Consider the following 19,068-nt stretch of genomic DNA (forward strand, 5'->3'; position numbering starts at 1 on the left):
AATGAGGAAAAATGACTAATGATGTTCCATAAATTCTTTTTTCTTTAATTTTTTAAAAAAGGTTTGAATTAGCTAGTTTTTCTCTTCTTTTTTACCGGTAGAATTCAGAATTTTAAAGAGTTGAAATTGAAGAGAAACTGTTTCAAAATTTAATTTTCATTTTTTTCCTGATTTCTCCTCTTTAAAACCGTTCAATTAAGTGTTTTTTTCATCATTTATTCTCTACAAAAAACCTTCCGTAAAAGGAAAAAAATGTAGGCTGGAATGACTGACAGAAATACCCATTTTTTATATTTATAGATTCATTTATTAAAGGTAAATTGAGCAAATTGGCTATTTCTGGCAATTTATTGAAGTGTGTATCAAACTGGTAGCCCTTTGCATGAATCAGTAGCCAAGAAGTAGCTCTTGCTTTCAAAAAGGTTGCTGACCCCTGATGTTTATTATTGACTTGGCCTAAAATTCCAAACTTGCCCATGTTTTCTAAAATCTATATAATTGTTGGATTCTAAAAAAGGAAAGAAAAAATACATATTTTGAACACCATATTTGTCAAAGGTTCGTTTTTATTCACGAATGTAGATTCTTATACACAATGATATCCTTTACAACCTTCCACAAATAGTTCTGCCATCTTCCCTCATCTGTACATTGTTTTATAATGGGGACATACAGATAAAACAATCACAATATTCATATTACAAAAAGAGAGTCATAAAAGAATGGATTATTGGGAGGCAAGAAATGATTGATAAAGTCACACATTGGAAAAGTAAATGATCTTGTATAAAACACAACTGCTCAAGTGATGCATAAAGTAAATAGAAGCATATTATTATTTATCATAAAAGAATCATTTACAGTTAGAAATGAAACCATGCAGCACTTCTATATTTAAAAAATAATGATATAAAAGCACTAATATGAGTATATCAGTGAATTAAGAATATATACACAACAAACATATGTTTTCTACCTTTTATTCTCAGCATTTTTAGTCCAATTGTTCTCTTCATTTTGAAATGAAAGTACAGTTTTGTATATTAATTCCTGTACTTGACTGGGGGGAAAAAAAATCAATAATCTTATACATGAACAAGACTGTGTTCCACAACAATGTCATACATCTTAAACCCCATTGATCCACATCAAGGTTTTCATTAGATGGATGGATGGTATCGATTCCTTCAGGAGAGTTCCCTCAGGAAAATGTACATTCCAGCAGCAGTGTAAAAAATGGAGATCAAATTTGAAAAGTAAAAAGTATATAATGAGGGTTTAAATTGAAATATAATACAAAATATTACAATAAGAATAAATACCAAAAGCAACAATAACAATAAATGTATAATTAAAGCTGCAGGCAGCGATGGACGGGATCACTTGGGCTGCTGACCCCGCGGTGTTTCAATCTCTCTCCTGTGCTTATTTGAAGCTGACACCACAAACGGCCTCAGAGGAGATGTTTGAAAAGCCATCTTTTGTATTGAAGCAGGAATTGCAAACTTCCTGTTGATTTTAGCTGGGGGTTGTCAATATATGAAATATAGGTCTGAGTGAGACCTACATTGAGGTTTTTGTTCCTACTGGGAGTTAGAGGCAGTTTTGTCTGAGCGGGAAGCCGCCATCTTGAGACGGCAGCAACGGCGCAGCATTTCTTTGAGGGCTCATAAAATCACTGGCGCGTTTATGCCATTCATAAAATTACATACTGGGAGCGGTAGAAGAAAAAAAGGAAAAAAACGCCTAGCTCTCTGTGTGAGCGCACGGCGGCCATCTTAGAAATGTTTTTCAGCGCAGCGGTTCTTTGAAGGCTGATCAAATCAAAACTGTAGCAATAATTAAACTCTTTCATCAACTTTTAATCAGAAGGGTTCAATCTCTCTCAAAACCGGACCATTCATTGTCTTTACCGTAGCATAAAAAGTGCAGATGGCCTTAAAACGCCACAACAGTCAGGCACCGTATGGAAGTACCCAAAATAAAGACTCGACATACAAAGAAATTTAATTGGAGCAGAAACATAGGAGGAAACGGGATTAAAACCAGATGATAACCGCCCATTGAAAAGACATGGGTACGGCTAGTAGCTACTATTAGCAAACAGATAGACTTATAATATCTGAACATGGACACACTCTCTCGTCGCAACTCGACACTGATGGTCGGCACCTACAAGTTTATAATTAGTTGTAAAATGTTGGACGCTTGTTTTTACGATATACTTTAAATACACCGGCTTAGCTACGGCACCTGGCAGCCATCTTGGTATAGACGATCACAGCCCCTCCCTCATGAATGTTGGTGCGTGCGCACCAGCAGCAGACGGTACGGGAAAAAAACGGAAAAAAAACCCCGTCTCCCTCACTGTGTCTGCGCACGGCGGCCATCTTTGAGATGGTTTTCAGCGCAGCGGTTCTTTGAAGGCTGATCAAATCAAAACTGTAGCAATAATTAAACTCTTTCATCAACTTTTAATCAGAAGGGTTCAATCTCTCACCTGTGGTAGTTTGAAGCCGACACGACAAACGCGCTCAGAGGAGATAATGTTTGGAAGAATATGACCGTTTTTTTTTACAAAACTTTTGTTTTGAAGGGAAATTGCAAACTTCCTGTGGATTTTTGCTAGGGGTTGTCAATATATGAAATGTAGGTCTAAGTGAGACCTACATAGAGGTTTTTGTTTCATGTCTCTACGACATTCCTACTGGAAGTTGCAGGCAGTTGTCTGAGTTTTTTTCCTAGGGGGCGCTAGAGCGCAATTTTGAGTTTTGGAGTTAGTTTTTAATGATTAGATCGCAATTTTCGCCAGTCCTGATGTGTGTGTCCAGTTTGGTGAGTTTTGAAGCATGTTAAGGGGGTCAAATTACAGCTCACAGAGGCAAAAGTGAGTGTTTTTACAAAACTTTTGTTTTGAAGGGGGAATTGCAAACTTCCTGTTGATTTTTGCGGGAGGATGTCAGCGTATGAAATCTAGGTCTAAGTGAGATCTACATAGAGGGTTTTTGTTTCATGTCTCTACGACATTCCTCCTGGAAGTTACTGGCAGTTTTGTCTGTGTTTTCTTCCTAGGGGGCGCTAGAGCGCAATTTTTAGTTTTGAGGCTAGGTTTGTTTTTTGATTAAATCTCAATGTTTGCCAGTCCTGATGTGTGTGTCACATTTGGTGACTTTTGAAGCATGTTAAGGGGGTCAAATTACAGCTCAAAGCTGCGGAATAATAATAAAGAAATTGAATAGGGTCCTCGGTCCCGAAGAGACATTCGGTCCCTAATTGTCACAGCCAGGGTGCATTCCGATGCGTCCTCATCTGTGCCTCATGACGGGCGCACCGCAGGCCACGCCCACATGCGCTCTCTCAGCTGACAGCTCGCCCGCGCAGCTACAAGCCTGCAGACGATTGCTTTTCACACCTGGAATTGATGAGGGCGAGCTGCTTAAGGGACCAGTGGACCCAGGGAAACCTCGCCGGAACTTAGATCTCATTTGACGTACAGCAAGCGATCATCTCTGTCTTCTCAGTGTGTTTTCTTGTGTGGCCCCCGCAGTACCCTCCGTCGCCTGGAAAGAGAGCTGTGCGTCTCATCTCCCTCTGGACTCTGACTGCCTCCCTCAATCCTCGACCCCCACTTTAGACTCGGACCTCTTGACGCCCCTCTCAGCCACACGGACCCCCGCTTGTATCCCGGATCACCTGCCTGTCCCCTCTGGACGTTCCTTCGCTCTCGTCAACACTTTGGTAACACACACTTCGGTTCATCTACACACTTAGTCTTACACCATACACTCTTGAGTTTTTGTCACACTTCATTTCCTTGGTTTTAGTCGTTAGTATTTTTTAGTATTCTCATTATATATATATATTTACCATATATATAATAAATGTTTTATCATTATTGGCACCTTGTGTCCGTTTTCCGTCACTCCCCTTTAGTAAACATAACATTAATTAATAACAGTGAAAATTAAAGCTGCAAGCAGCGTTGGTCGGGTCCGCCGTTGGCCGCCGCCGCCGCCGTGTCCCGAGTCCCGAGTCCCGATCTTAGTCAGACCAACATAGAGGTCTTTGTTTCATGTCTCTACGACATTCCTAACAGAAGTTACAAGCAGTTTTGTCTGGAAAAAGGTGACGGCTTTTTACAAAACTTTTATTTTGAAGGGGCAATTTTTAACTTCCTGTTGATTTTTGCCAAACGATGTCAATTATCGAAATGTAGGTCTAAGTCAGACCTACCTAGAAGTTTTTGTTTCATGTCTTTCCGGCATTCCTACCGGAAGTTACAAGCAGTTTTGTCTGTGTTTTCCTCCTGGAAGCAGTTTTTTCTGTGTTTTATTGAAAAATTGCGCTAAAGCGCAATTTTGAGTTTTATTAATTTTTTTTTTCATTAGATTGCAATTTCTGCCAGTCCTGATGTGTCTGCCAAGTTTGGTGAGTTTTGAAACATTTTAAGGGGGTCAAATTGCAGCTCAAAGAGGCAAAAATTGAATTTTTCGCGAAAATTTTGCTTTGAATGGGTTTTTGCCAAATTTCTGTTGATTTTTGGAATAGAAAGTACAATTATGAAAACTAGGTCCAAGTCAGCCCTATATAGAGGTTTTTGTTTCATGTCTCTACGACATTGCTAACGGAAGTTACAAGCAGTCTGGTTTTCTTTTTTCGTAGGGGGCGCTAGAGCGCATTTTTGATTTTTAGGGTTTGGTTTTTTTATTAGATGGCAATTTTCGCCAGTTCTGATGAGTGCGTGAAGTTTGGTGAGTTTTGAAGCTTGTTCAGGGGGTCGAATAACAGTTCAAAGAGGCGGCGGAATAATAATAATAATAAAACGGACCAGATTCAATAGGGTCCTTGCCTATGGCAAAGGACTCCACAGGGCGGACCCTAATAATAAAACACAGCAGATTCAATAGGGTCCTTGCCATGGCAAAGGACATGGAGTCCTTTGCCATACAGGGCGGACCCTAAATAAGAATGTAACAAGAGAAACTAGGCAGTAGTGACCATGTTATGAAAATGTCATTAGTACAAATCACGACCGCAGGAAGCTGAGATTTTTAATCCAAATTAAAAAAAAAAAAGTAAAATAAAGGTAATCAACATTAGCAGTTTATGACTTTTCAAAGGAAGCAGTTTGTGTAGTTTGATATGCACAATAATGTGTATTGATGGATGTAGTGTACCGGACTGAAATGTAACTGTTCATCTAAAAGATGTCCGAAGCATATAAACGAGACTGTAACACAAGAATGATGTCACACACGTGCTGATGTCATTAGAAAGTTAAAGTTTGCTGCTGCTGTCCTCACCGGCACACGTGTGTTTCCTACTCTGGAACTCGGAAGAGAATCTCTCAGCGCATACACCGCAACTCAGCACGTTCTGTCCGGCGTGTCTTCTCATGTGTCTTTGCAAATAGGAGCCCAGACTAAAAACTTTACCGCAGACTAAACAGACAAAAGGTTTCTCACCACCGTGTATTTTGGCGTGCTTTATTAAATATGCCTTCTGGGGGAATGTTTTGCTGCAAATTGAGCAGGTGAATGGTTTTTCACCGGTGTGCGTTCTCATGTGTGCTCTCAACTCATTAACTCCTGTAAAAGCTTCACCACAGCTTGAACAGGAAATGTGTTCTTTTCCGGTGTGCATCATCATGTGTGCTCTTAAATGTTGCCTCCGGGTGTAATATTTACCACACGTTGAACATGAAAACGGTTTCTCTCCAGTGTGTATTCTCATGTGTACCCTCAAGACACAACGTTGTTTAAAGCCTGTACCACAGACTGAACAGATAAAAGGTTTCTCGCCGGTGTGTATTCTTGTGTGGTTTATCAATTGCGTCTTGCGGGTCAATCTTTCACCACAAATTGAGCACTTGAATGGTTTTTCTCCAGCGTGTTTTCTCCTGCCTGATTTTAAACATTGACTTGCGTCAAAAGTTGTACCTTCTGAGAAGGAAACGGGCTGTTCTGCAGCATGTATTCCCATGTGGGTTTTCAAATGGTTCCTTTGAGTAAAATCTTTGCCGCAGATTGAACATGAAAAGGGTGTTTCTCTTGCGTGTGTTCTCATGTGTCCTTTCTGGTCCCCCGAAGTCTTAAAGGTTTGGCCACAGATTGAGCAGGAAAAAGGGTTTTCTCCGGTGTGTTTTCTCAGATGTCTTTTCAGATTACTTGCGTATTTAAAGGTTCTGTCGCAGTGAGAACACGGCAAGCGTGTGATGTCAGTGTGACATGTTGCATCATCTTTAGAGCCTTCTTCGACAGTGTCAACAGAGTGTGATGTCTTCTCGTCACCGTCTGATGGTGGCGCTAAGATCTTGTCAGCTGGTGATCCTCCAGGGTGTGTTCCCATGTGTGACGTCAAGCCACTATTTTGTGTGAAACCTTTGCCGCAGACCGAGCAGGAAAAAGGTTTTTCTCCGGTGTGCGTCCGCATGTGTACCTTCAAATTGCCTTTAAGGGAGAATTCTTTACCGCATTTTGAGCAGGTGAAAGGTTTTTCCGCGGTGTGCGTTGCCATGTGTACCGTCAAATTGCCTTTTAGCGAAAAGCCTTTGCCACATTCTGAGCAGGTGTAGGGTTTTTCTCTGGTGTGCGCTCTTATGTGTATTTTCAGGTTGCACGGGTATTGGAAGGTTTTGTCACAGTGAGGACATGTCAAGTGTGTGTTGTCATCTTTCGAGTGTGACGTGGTGTCCTCACCGTGTGGTAGTGGAGCCAAGATCTTGTCTGCTGGTGGTCCTCCACAGGGGTCTCCACCACTTTCTCTGGGAGGCTCCGCCTCTCTCTTCTCCTCACTCTCAACTTTGACCTCCTCGTCTTCACTCTTCACAGTGACGAGGTGTCTCTCGTAGAGGGGAGAGAGTGGCGGCTTTTCGTCATCTTCAAAGTGGTGGGGCTGCGGCTCCTCCTCTTTCACGCTCTGCTTCACACCAGAGGACCCCGCCCGCTGCTCGGGTGGAAGATATTCTTCACAGGCGTCTGCAAGACGAAACACACGCCGGGATCGAAATATGATACAATTTTTTTTAACCAATTCAGGTTTCACGATTCAATTATCTGTCCATTCACTTTTGCTTTCTCGTCGGGTAAAAAGGAGAAGAAACAGGCGGACTAGCATCAACTGTGACTGGTTGAGAAGTAACATGAGCGTACAATGTTAGCGTTAAAGAAATATACAACACTGTCATCCAGTGTTGATGGTGGAAATATATGACTGGCAGCCATTTTAAGTCCTCAAAACATCCATTAAACAGTGCAGAAAAATAGTTTTTTCATAAACATCTTACAATCAAATTGAACCACTTGCCACCTTAATATTGAGTTATATAAACAAGTTAATATTAAGTTATATAAGGAAGTTAATATTAAGTTTTATAAGGAAGTTAATATTGAGTTATATAAAGAAGTTAATATTGAGTTATATAAACTGCGCTTACCAATGGCATGCAGTAAAACATCCGAGTGTGATAATAAAAATAAATAATAATCAAAAATGATTCTGCGTCCGCGGCCAGGTGGTTGGGGACCACTGCTCTACAGCATGTCATCAAGTCCACTTTTACACCAGGCTGTCTGCGTGCCGGCTGGACGCATGCATTTCGCTGCTTCTTATACGAGATTGCAATGCATTATTGGTCATTACCAGGGGCGTCGCCGGACAGATTTCACTGGGGCACGTGCCCCAGTGTTGATCTGCAGTGCCCCAGTAAAAATGTCACCAATAAAAAAAAAAACGCTTCAGAGTTTTAAGTCTACATAACATAGACAACAGCGCACATACTACTTAGTATTGCTACTGTATTCACTCCACGTAACAATGAGCACATGGCTAATTAATATGGTCATTTATTCACGTGTGGATCAAGACTTCAGTTTGAGAGAGAGAGGATGAGAATCACTGCGTGAGGTAGGTAACGTTAGCCAACAACAATTTGTTGATTACATTATTGATTGCATGTGTGAGTTGAGTGCTTCTCAAATGCTTTATCTTCAGAAAGAATTTTTTTTTTCCATATCATCAAGTCGTGAGCCAAATTTTTAAATCATTCAAGTTTATTTCACAGAAAAATAGCCCAGTAGACTTGTCTTGTTAATCGCTGTGACTTTGACTAAAATAATCTTGTTTTGTCAGCAGAAAAATGGCTACAGCTAAAGCATCTGCTTTTGTTTCCAGAAAAATAGTAACATTTCTGTATTTTTTTTCAGAAAGATGGCTGAAAATATCAGGTTTTGTTGCCCCATTTAGATTTTTGAAAAATATATTTCCATGTCTGTCCTGAGTCCTCCTCCAACTTGTTAGTCGCTTTGCCTTTTGCTAAAATACTCACTAATAGTCACTAGAAAAATGGCTAAAAATATCGGGTTTTGTTGCCACAATTTGATTTTTTTCTCCCTAAACTTTTTTTTTCCATGCACACATCTGACTGAAAATGACCCACAATCCACTTTTATGTCGCGACCCAGCAGTTGGGAACCACTGGTCAACTGTATAACAGTTACTGTAATATTTCCATGTCTGTCCAGAGTGATTGACCACTTTGCAAAAATGAACAGTTTACTTCTCAGAAAATGATTCCCTGAACACACAACAGTTGTTCATTTATTCTACTACTGTGGCTTTATTGTTTTGTGTAGATTTTACAGTTTTGTGTATCCGAAATAGGATTAGCCACATCGCCATAAATGGAAATTAAATAATATAAAAGAACCCAGAGATGTAGGGCTGCTTTATTTATTTGTTGTACTTTTGTAGATGTTAAATTTGCAGATGATTACTGCAATAAATATTTCAAAAAGATTCATTGCTCTTCCTTTTTGCTTTTACCAGTAGCAGTTTAGAAGTCTGGAGTAAAAAAGTCAAATGCATGAGTTCATTTGATATGATTTCATAGTTTAAAGCACTATTTATGTCTTTTTTATGATAAATAAGTGCTAAAAATGTTTTTGCTTGCGCGCTTTGCACGCTCACATGAATTATTTGTGCCCTAGGTGTGCCCCAGTAAAGTAATAAGTCTAGTGACGCCCCTGCCTTTTACACTGATGTTTGTGATATAAACAACTTTAAAACTCTTAATAATATGCGCCACACTCTGTGAACCCACACCGAGCACATTTCTGGAGAGCATTGGCTCTGTGGCACATTATAAACGCAGCATAGGGATTACCCATAATGCCGTGCATCCGTGACTCTTGGCTACCAGTATATTATACACGCGCCTCCAACCCCGCCCACCTCAACCAACGCACGGAAAGGGGTTGAGGGGAGGGGGGCGGGGTGTGGTGCCAGCGGGTGTCTGGTGTAGCCAGGAGTTGCGGATGCATTGCGTTTATAATGTGTTACAGAGCCAATGTTCTCCAGAAATGTGTTTGGTGTGGGTTCACAGAGTGTGGCGCATATTATTAAGAGTGTTAAAGTTGTTTTATATCACAACCATCAGTGTGATCTGTATGGCCGTGGAAGAAGACCCCTGGTTTACACATGGAAAAAGCCAAAAAAAACCTCCTCCGCCATTTTGCAAAAGACTGCAGGGAAAACGCCACTCGTGATGTCACTAACTTGACATGGCGGTAAAAGTAAGCATGTGATTATTCATCTGGGAAGCAAGTTTGTCCCGGCAGTAATTCAAGGCAGGCGCATATTACATGTCTGGCAAGGAAATACAGTATATATAAAGAAGTTAATATTGAGTTATATAAAGAAGTTAATATTGAGTTATATAATCAAGTTAACATAGAGTTATATAAAGAAGTTAATATAGAGTTATATAAAGAAGTTAACATAGAGTTATATAAAGAAGTTAACATAGAGTTATATAAAGAAGTTAACATAGAGTTATATAAAGAAGTTAATATAGAGTTATATAAAGAAGTAAACATAGAGTTATATAAAGAAGTAAACATAGAGTTATATAAAGAAGTAAATATAGAGTTATATAAAGAAGTAAATATAGAGTTATATAAAGAAGTAAACATAGAGTTATATAAAGAAGTAAACATAGAGTTATATAAAGAAGTAAACATAGAGTTATATAAAGAAGTTAGACAGTTGACTTGCTGACTTATCTTTTCCAATGCTTGAAAGAAAACTGACTTCCTGAAATGTGGACCTAGAAGCACCTAAAGCAGGCGTCTCAAACTCAATATACCTGGGGGGCCACTGGATGCAGATGTTTGTTGTGTCTATTTCATATCATGTTTGTTGTGTCTATTTCATATCATGTTTGTTTATTGTGTGTATTTCATATCATGTTTGTTGTGTGTTTGTCATATCATGTTTGTTGTGTCTATTTCATATCATGTTTGTTGTGTGTTTGTCATATCATGTTTGTTGTGTCTATTTCATATCATGTTTGTTGTGTCTATTTCATATCATGTTTGTTTATTGTGTGTATTTCATATCATGTTTGTTGTGTGTTTGTCATATCATGTTTGTTGTGTCTATTTCATATCATGTTTGTTGTGTCTATTTCATATCATGTTTGTTGTGTCTATTTCATATCATGTTTGTTGTGTGTTTGTCATATCATGTTTGTTGTGTCTATTTCATATCATGTTTGTTGTGTCTATTTCATATCATGTTTGTTGTGTCTATTTCATATCATGTTTGTTGTGTCTATTTCATATCATGTTTGTTGTGTCTATTTCATATCATGTTTGTTGTGTCTATTTCATATCATGTTTGTTGTGTGTTTGTCATATAATAATGTTTATTGTGTGTGTCCTATAATGTTTATTGTGTGTATTTCATATCATGTTTGTTGTGTGTATGTCCTATAATAATGTTTAGTGTGTATGTCCTATAATATTGTTTATTATGTGTGTCCTATAATACTTTTTATTGTGTGTATGTCCTATAATAATGTTTGGTATGTGTATGTCCGATAAAAATGTTTATTGTGTGTATGTCCTATAATAATGTTTATTGTGTGTATGTCCTATAATAATGTTTATTGTGTGTTTGTCATATAATAATGTTTATTGTGTGTATGTCCTATAATAATGTTTAGTGTGTATGTCCTATAATATTGTTTATTGTGTGTAAGTCCTATAATGTTTATTGTGTGTACGTCCTATAATATTGTTTATTGTGTGTATGTCCTATAATAATGTTTATTGTGTGTATGTCCTATAATAATGTTTATTGTGTGTACGTTCTATAATATTGTTTATTGTGTGTATGTCCTATAATAATGTTTATTGTGTGTATGGCCTATAATAATGTTTATTGTATGTCCTAATATAATAATGTTTAGTGTGTGTATGTCCTATAATAATGTTTATTGTGTGTATGTCCTATAATATTGTTTATTGTGTGTATGTCCTATAATATTGTTTATTGTGTGTATGTCCTAATATAATAATGTTTAGTGTGTGTATGTCCTATAATAATGTTTAGTGTGTGTATGTCCTATAATAATGTTTAGTGTGTGTATGTCCTATAATAATGTTTAGTGTGTGTATGTCCTATAATAATGTTTAGTGTGTGTATGTCCTATAATAATGTTTAGTGTGGTACACACTGTGACCAGCAGAGGGCGCTGGACAATGATGTAGGGAACAAGACGCAAGCGCCGTTTCGACCCTTTGCGCATCTCCTCGGCGCAGACGTGACCCCGTGTGCAAAGTATCGCGACATGCTAATGTAGCCGCTATCAAAACAAGTAGCCCGCCATTGCTGATCTCATTTCTACAATTCAAAATACGACCTTCATAGTAACTAAACCCACGTTTCCACTGCTGGAGGATGTGTTCAAACGTGTCGACGATGTTTTAACGTTCAGCGGACGTGCTGTAATGAAATAAATCTAATGTACTACTCCTATAGACATGTTGGTAGAGGAGGCAGCATAGAGCGCTACTGCTTACGGGCGCTGACGAGACGCGGGGCCGCCATCTTGGAGTGGTGATCCACTCCACTCAATGCAATTGTCTGTCAGCGCATTTCATTCATTTTACCTCACTAAATATCACTCATTTTCACGCCGATATCAATTAAACGTCCCAGATGAAAACTGGGAATATAATCCCAGAGAAGGGTCAGCTATTTTGAAGTTGAAGAAACAATATGAAGAGGTTATATATACATGCTACATAAACAAAGTATGATTATATTAGACATGTATATATATATATATATATATATATATATCTTATAGACTGTATCTCCGTTGCTGCAGCAGCAGAGAGTTTATTCTGTCTTGACACTTTGTATTAATATTTTTTATGACATTCTTCCCTTAAATACGGGCTGTCCAAAGTGCAGCCCGCGGGTAATTTTTTAACAGCCCTAAGCACATTCCAAAAACGCGATTAAAAAAAATAAGAAACAGAAAAAGTGGTATAAAAGAGAAAACAAGTGAAATGTGACAAGAACATGTTGCAATGTTTACTCTAATAACAAAAAGCTGCCCTGCAGGCTGTTATTTTCCTTAAAAAAAAAAAAAAAAAATTCATCAAAATCAATGTCACATTAAATATTCCACTTTGAGATATTTTGGGGGAAAATGTTGCACATTTTGTGTTTGCCATATAAAAAAAAAAGTTGTTTTTCTAAAGAAGGGCCTAAAAAAAACACACAAAAAACATCAACAATAAAGAAGTTGATCTCAACACAATTGTGTTTAAAGTAAACAGTAAAAAAAAAAAAAAAGGTTTTTATTTTAATGAGTAGGACCCTTTTAGATCCCCAATAATTTTAGTGCGATTTTTTTTATGTGTGTGTCATTGCTAAAAAAAATAACACATTTGAAATCAATGGTGTTGTTTGTTGACATTTTTAAGGCTCCAATTATTCTATAATCTCAAATATTCCACTTTGAAATTCTATTGGGGGAAACTATTGCATATTTTGTGGGTTTTTTTCCATACAAAAACAGGGTTTTCTTTGACAAAAAGGGCATGCAACTTAACTCTTTATAAATGTTATATTGACAGATAGACCTAATGTTGATCTACAGATTTGAACCTTTTAATAACAATAATACAAAATAATGACATTTTGAATATTTTTTTGACCAAAATCCTTTGGGGTCCCTGGGATCAAGCCTGAGTGGAGGCCTAAATGTATATTTCTACACATATATTGTATTGTGTTTTTAAATAAAAACATATCAAAATGGCCCCTGCTTGCTTTGAGTTTTCAGTGTGTGGCCCCCAGTGGAAAAAGTTTGGACACCCCTGCCTTAAATGATCATGTTTATGTTGATTATCTTACATGTATTTTTGATGTATGTCGCTTTGTTTAAAGCCTCCGCCAAATACTTCAACATAAATAAATAAATGATAAATGGGTTGTACTTGTATAGCGCTTTTCTACCTTCAAGGTACTCAAAGCGCTTTGACACTACTTCCACATTTACCCATTCACACACACATTCACACACTGATGGAGGGAGCTGCCATGCAAGGCGCCAACCAGCACCCATCAGGAGCAAGGGTGAAGTGTCTTGCTCAGGACACAACGGACGTGATGAGGTTGGTACTAGGTGGGATTTGAACCAGGGACCCTCGGGTTGCGCACGGCCACTCTCCCACTGCGCCACGCCGTCCCCATAAACATAAACAAATATAAACACCTGAAAGTCTTTATCAGCTAAAACCACCAATCTGTTTCATTGGAATCAGAATAAAAGCAAATATTGTCTTACCCAACAATGTTAGTATTTGAATATTGTTACGTGAAGACTTATTCCTGCTTACAATTATAAATATTGTCTTATACGTTGCCTAAAGTGAGATTGCATCATAATCAGGGGCGGCTGGTGGATTTTGTTTTAGGTGGGGCTGAAAGTGTGTAAAGCAACCCCTGTAGGGGGTCATCCTCCCCCAGAAGATTTATTTGTGATTTTTCACATACAAATGAAGCATTCTGACAAAATAATGAAGACTTTATTATTATTACTGAAGGCTTGATGCCATCATATGTTTGCAAGCAATAGTACGTTAATGTTCAATCTTACTTGTGAACAGAAGACTACGTCACTTCCTGTACTTGCAAGTTTTTTCCTTACACCGGTGCTTTTGAAACGTCACATTCTGTGCTATTTCAATATTTTATTATTGTTTTTGTATTAAAAAAAAAACTAGCTCACCTTGGAGTAAAAGGGGACAAGAATATAAACACGAACGCGTTATGGCATTTATTTTTTAAATGTTGTTTTGTTTTTTTGTATACAAGCCACTTACTTATTTTCAAATGCTCCGTATGTAATCTTTTATATGAGATTGTTATTCAAATAAAGATTAGAAAAAGGAAAACCATGGTGGTGACAACCTGACGAACACAACTGACGTAAAAAAAGAGTCGACAGGAAGTGACGTTGTTTTTGCGCATGTGTGGATTGATGAAGTCTTCCTGAACCGATGGTGCAGGGATTCTAAAATGTTGGTATGTGTACACCAAGTATTGTTTCCTTAAATACAGTGTTTTATACAGTGTTACTGTTCAAACTGCATGTAATGTTACAGCAGCTAAAAATGGTAAATATACTGGGAGGACTTTGAATATGACCAATGTATGATCCTGTAACTACTTGGTATCGGATCCATACCTAAATGTGTGGTATCATCCAAAACTAATGTCAAGTATCAATGAAGATTAGAATACATGGTTATTACACGTGAACAGAAGTGTAGATAGAACATGTTAAAACAGAAAACAGGGCGACACCTACCCTTTACATCAGTATTTTTTAACCATATTATTATTGCTTTATTAGGTATTATATTTTATTGTATGATTCTGTAACTACTTAGTATCGGATCCATACCTAAATGTATGGTATCATCTAAAACTAATGTCAAGTATCAAAGAAGAGAAGAATAAGTGATTATTACCCCGAAAGGGAATAAGCGGTAGAAAATGGATGGATGGATGGATACATTTGAACAGAAGTGTAGATAAAAGTTGTTAAAAGATAAAACAGGGCGACAGCTACCCTTTACATCAGTATTTCTTAACCATATTATTATTGCTTTATTAGGTATTATACTTTATTGTATGATCCTGTAACTACTTAGTATCGGATTCACACCTAAATGTGTGGTATCATCCAAAACTAATGTCAAGTATCAGAGAAGAGAAGAATAGGTGATTATTACATTTGAACAGAAGTGTAGATAAAATATGTTAAAAGATAAAACAGGGTGACAGCTACCCTTTACATCAGTATTTCTTAACCCTATTATTATTGCTTTATTAGGTATTAGATTTTATTTATTGTATGATCCTGTAACTACTTAGTATCGGATCCATACCTAAATGTGTGGTATCATCCAAAACTAATGTCAAGTATCAAAGAAGAGAAGAATAAGTGATTATTACATTTTAACAGAAGTGTAGATAGAACATGTTAAAAGATAAACAGGGCGACACCTACCCTTTACATCAGTATTTCTTAACCATATTATTATTGCTTTATTAGGTATTATATTTTATTGTATGATCCTGTAACTACTTAGTATCGGACCCATACCTAAATGTGTGGAATCATCCAAAACTAATGTCAAGTATCAAAGAAGAGAAGAATAAGTGATTATTACATTTTAACAGAAGTGTAGATAAAAGTTGTTAAAATAGATAATAAGCAGATATTAACAGTAAATGAGCAAGTAGATTAGTAATCATTTCATACAGTTTGTCCCTCATAATGTGCAGAAAATAATAGGTGTATAAATGACACAATATGTTACTGCAGACTAATTAGGATTCTGTTTGTTTACTTACTCCTAAAAGACAAGTTGTCTAGTATGTTCAACATTTAAGGCACAAATTACAATAATAAACATATGATTCATGTACCCTAACATTTTTTTTGTTAAAATAAAGTCAATAATGACATTTTTGGGGTCCCCTTTATTTAGAAAAGTCCCGAAATACTTTTGGTACCGGTACCAGTACCAATAATATTGTTATGGGGACCACACTAATGTGGAAATGTAGATATTATAAAGGTAGTAAACTATGCTGAAATATGAAGTTGGTAAAGACGTGAGAGTAAGAAGTAAACAAACCTGTCCTGTGTCGCACAACTTGATGTTTGTCGCAAACAACGTCCAGTAGTTGACTTAGTCTCTCGTTCTCCTCTTTTGTTGGACAAAGTTCCTCTTTGTACTCTGCTATGGTTCTTTCGCACATGTTGACACAATCCCGACACTTTACTCTCACACTTGGATCTCTGCTTAGTCACGTGTTGATCACTACCGCTTGTCTGTTAGCAGCTAAGCTAACTAGCGTGCTAAGCTACCTAGCGCGCTAAGCTAACTAGTGCGCTAAAATAACCAATCCTCAAAGCTGACTGAGACGAGTCGCGTTCCTGGCGACACGGAGGTCTAATAAAGAGTAGTTAGTAGCGATGTGAGGAGACGGAAAAGGAGTCAAGCAGTCAAGGAGGCGACTTTGCCGCAAAAAAGCAGATCCTCCGAGCTTGCGTCATTTAGGGGCGGGGCTAATGAGTCACCGTGATGGGCAAGTCATGAACGAGTCGTTCATAATGTATAGTTTTCATGGTGTCTGCACAAAAACACAGCAACAAATGATCTTTCAAGTATGTAGACTTAGACTTGGACTTGAACTTCCTTTTATTGTCATTCAAAGATGATCCTGGACCGTCTGCGGACTATAGAGTGTCTTCTATTGGGGCTCCAGTACTCTGCAATGCCCTCCCGGTAACAGTTAGACATGCTAGCTCAGTAGAAGCATTTAAGTCTCATCTTAAAACTCATTTGTATACTCTAGCCTTTTAAATAGACTCCCTTTTTAGACCAGTTGATCTGCCGTTTCTTTTCTGCTCTGCTCCCGTCTCAGACTTGGTGACCACAGATGACGCGCTAGCTGTCCAAAGTCGGGACCCAGGGAGGACCACTCATCTGTGGATCAGTTGAGGACGTCCCTGCGCTGCTGACTTGTCTCAAGATGATCTCCTGCTGGCCCAAATATGGACTGGACTCTCACACTATTATGTTAGATCCACTATGGACTGGACTCTCACTATTATATTGGATCCACTATGGACTGGACTCTCACTATTATGTTAGATCCACTATGGACTGGACTCTCACTATTATGTTAGATCCACTATGGACTGGACTCTCACACTATTATGTTAGATCCACTATGGACTGGACTCTCACTATTATGTTAGATCCACTATGGACTGGACTCTCACTATTATGTTAGATCCACTATGGACTGGACTCTCACTATTATGTTAGATCCACTATGGATTGGACTCTCGCACTATTATGTTAGGTCCACTATGGACTGGACTCTCACACTATTATGTTAGATCCACTATGGACTGGACTCTCACTATTATGTTAGATCCACTATGGACTGGACTCTCACTATTATGTTAGATCCACTATGGACTGGACTCTCACTATTATGTTAGATCCACTATGGACTGGACTCTCACTATTATGTTAGATCCACTATGGACTGGACTCTCACACTATTATGTTAGATCCACTATGGACTGGACTCTCACTATTATGTTAGATCCACTATGGACTGGACTCTCACTATTATGTTAGATCCACTATGGACTGGACTTTCACTATTATGCTGGATCCACAATGGACTGGACTCACACTATTATGTCAGATCCACTATGGACTGGACTCTCACACTATTATGTTAGATCCACTAAGGACTGGACTCACACTATTATGTTAGATCCACTATGGACTGGACTCTCATTATTATGTTAGATCCACTATGGACTGGACTCTCACACTATTATGTTAGATCCACTATGGACTGGACTCTCACACTATTATGTTAGATCCACTATGGACTGGACTCTCACTATTATGTTAGATCCACTATGGACTGGACTCTCACTATTATATTAGATCCACTATGGACTGGACTCTCACTATTATGTTAGATCCACTATGGACTGGACTTTCACTATTATGCTGGATCCACAATGGACTGGACTCACACTATTATGTCAGATCCACTAAGGACTGGACTCACACTATTATGTTAGAGCCACTATGGACTGGACTCTCACACTATTATGTTAGATCCACTAAGGACTGGACTCTCACACTATTATGTTAGATCCACTAAGGACTGGACTCTCACTATTATGTTAGATCCACTATGGACTGGACTCTCACACTATTATGTTAGATCCACTATGGACTGGACTCACACTATTATGTTAGATCCACTAAGGACTGGACTCACACTATTATGTTAGAGCCACTATGGACTGGACTCTCACACTATTATGTTAGATCCACTATGGACTGGACTCTCACTATTATGTTAGATCCACTATGGACTGGACTCTCACTATTATGTTAGATCCACTATGGACTGGACTCTCACTATTATGTTAGATCCACTATGGACTGGACTCTCACACTATTATGTTAGATCCACTATGGACTGGACTCTCACTATTATATTAGATCCACTATGTACTGGACTCTCACTATTATGTTAGATCCACTATGGACTGGACTCTCACACTATTATGTTAGATCCACTATGGACTGGACTCTCACTATTATATTAGATCCACTATGGACTGGACTCTCACTATTATATTAGATCCACTATGGACTGGACTCTCACTATTATGTTAGATCCACTATGGACTGGACTTTCACTATTATGCTGGATCCACAATGGACTGGACTCACACTATTATGTTAGAGCCACTATGGACTAGACTCTCACTATTATGTTAGATCCACTATGGACTGGACTCTCACTATTATGTTAGATCCACTATGGACTGGACTCTCACTATTATGTTAGATCCACTATGGACTGGACTCTCTCACTATTATGTTAGATCCACTATGGACTGGACTTTCACACTATTATGTTAGATCCACTATGGACTGGACTCTCACACTATTATGTTAGATCCACTATGGACTGGACTCTCACACTATTATGTTAGATCCACTATGGACTGGACTCTCACTATTATGTTAGATCCACTATGGACTGGACTCTCACTATTATGTTAGATCCACTATGGACTGGACTCTCACACTATTATGTTAGATCCACTATGGACTGGACTCTCACTATTATGTTGGATCC

At 38.1% G+C, this 19,068-nt stretch overlaps 1 protein-coding gene across 1 annotated transcript; it reads right to left on the bottom strand.

Moving 5' to 3' along the window:
• Nucleotides 1-548: 548 nt before the first annotated feature.
• LOC133542383 (gastrula zinc finger protein XlCGF57.1-like) lies at nt 549-16,435 on the bottom strand. Its single transcript, XM_061886440.1, has 2 exons — nt 16,011-16,435; nt 549-6,977 (listed from the first exon to the last, which is right to left on the bottom strand). The coding sequence occupies exons 1-2, from the start codon at nt 16,132-16,134 to the stop codon at nt 5,278-5,280; spliced, it is 1,824 nt and encodes a 607-aa protein (XP_061742424.1). The 5' UTR covers nt 16,135-16,435; the 3' UTR covers nt 549-5,277.
• Nucleotides 16,436-19,068: the final 2,633 nt, after the last annotated feature.

The sequence above is a fragment of the Nerophis ophidion genome, linkage group LG24, assembly GCF_033978795.1.
Source record: "Nerophis ophidion isolate RoL-2023_Sa linkage group LG24, RoL_Noph_v1.0, whole genome shotgun sequence".
Taxonomy (NCBI): Eukaryota; Metazoa; Chordata; class Actinopteri; order Syngnathiformes; family Syngnathidae; genus Nerophis; species Nerophis ophidion.

What these genes read in the sequence shown, in the direction of transcription:
- LOC133542383 (XM_061886440.1), bottom strand. Translation starts at nt 16,134, where the DNA reads ATGTGCGAAAGAACCATAGCAGAGTACAAAGAGGAACTTTGTCCAACA. An exon ending in AGTTGTGCGACACAGGACAG is followed by an intron (nt 6,978 to 16,010) that starts GTTTGTTTACTT and finishes TTCGTCTTGCAG; the next exon opens with ACGCCTGTGAAGAATATCTT.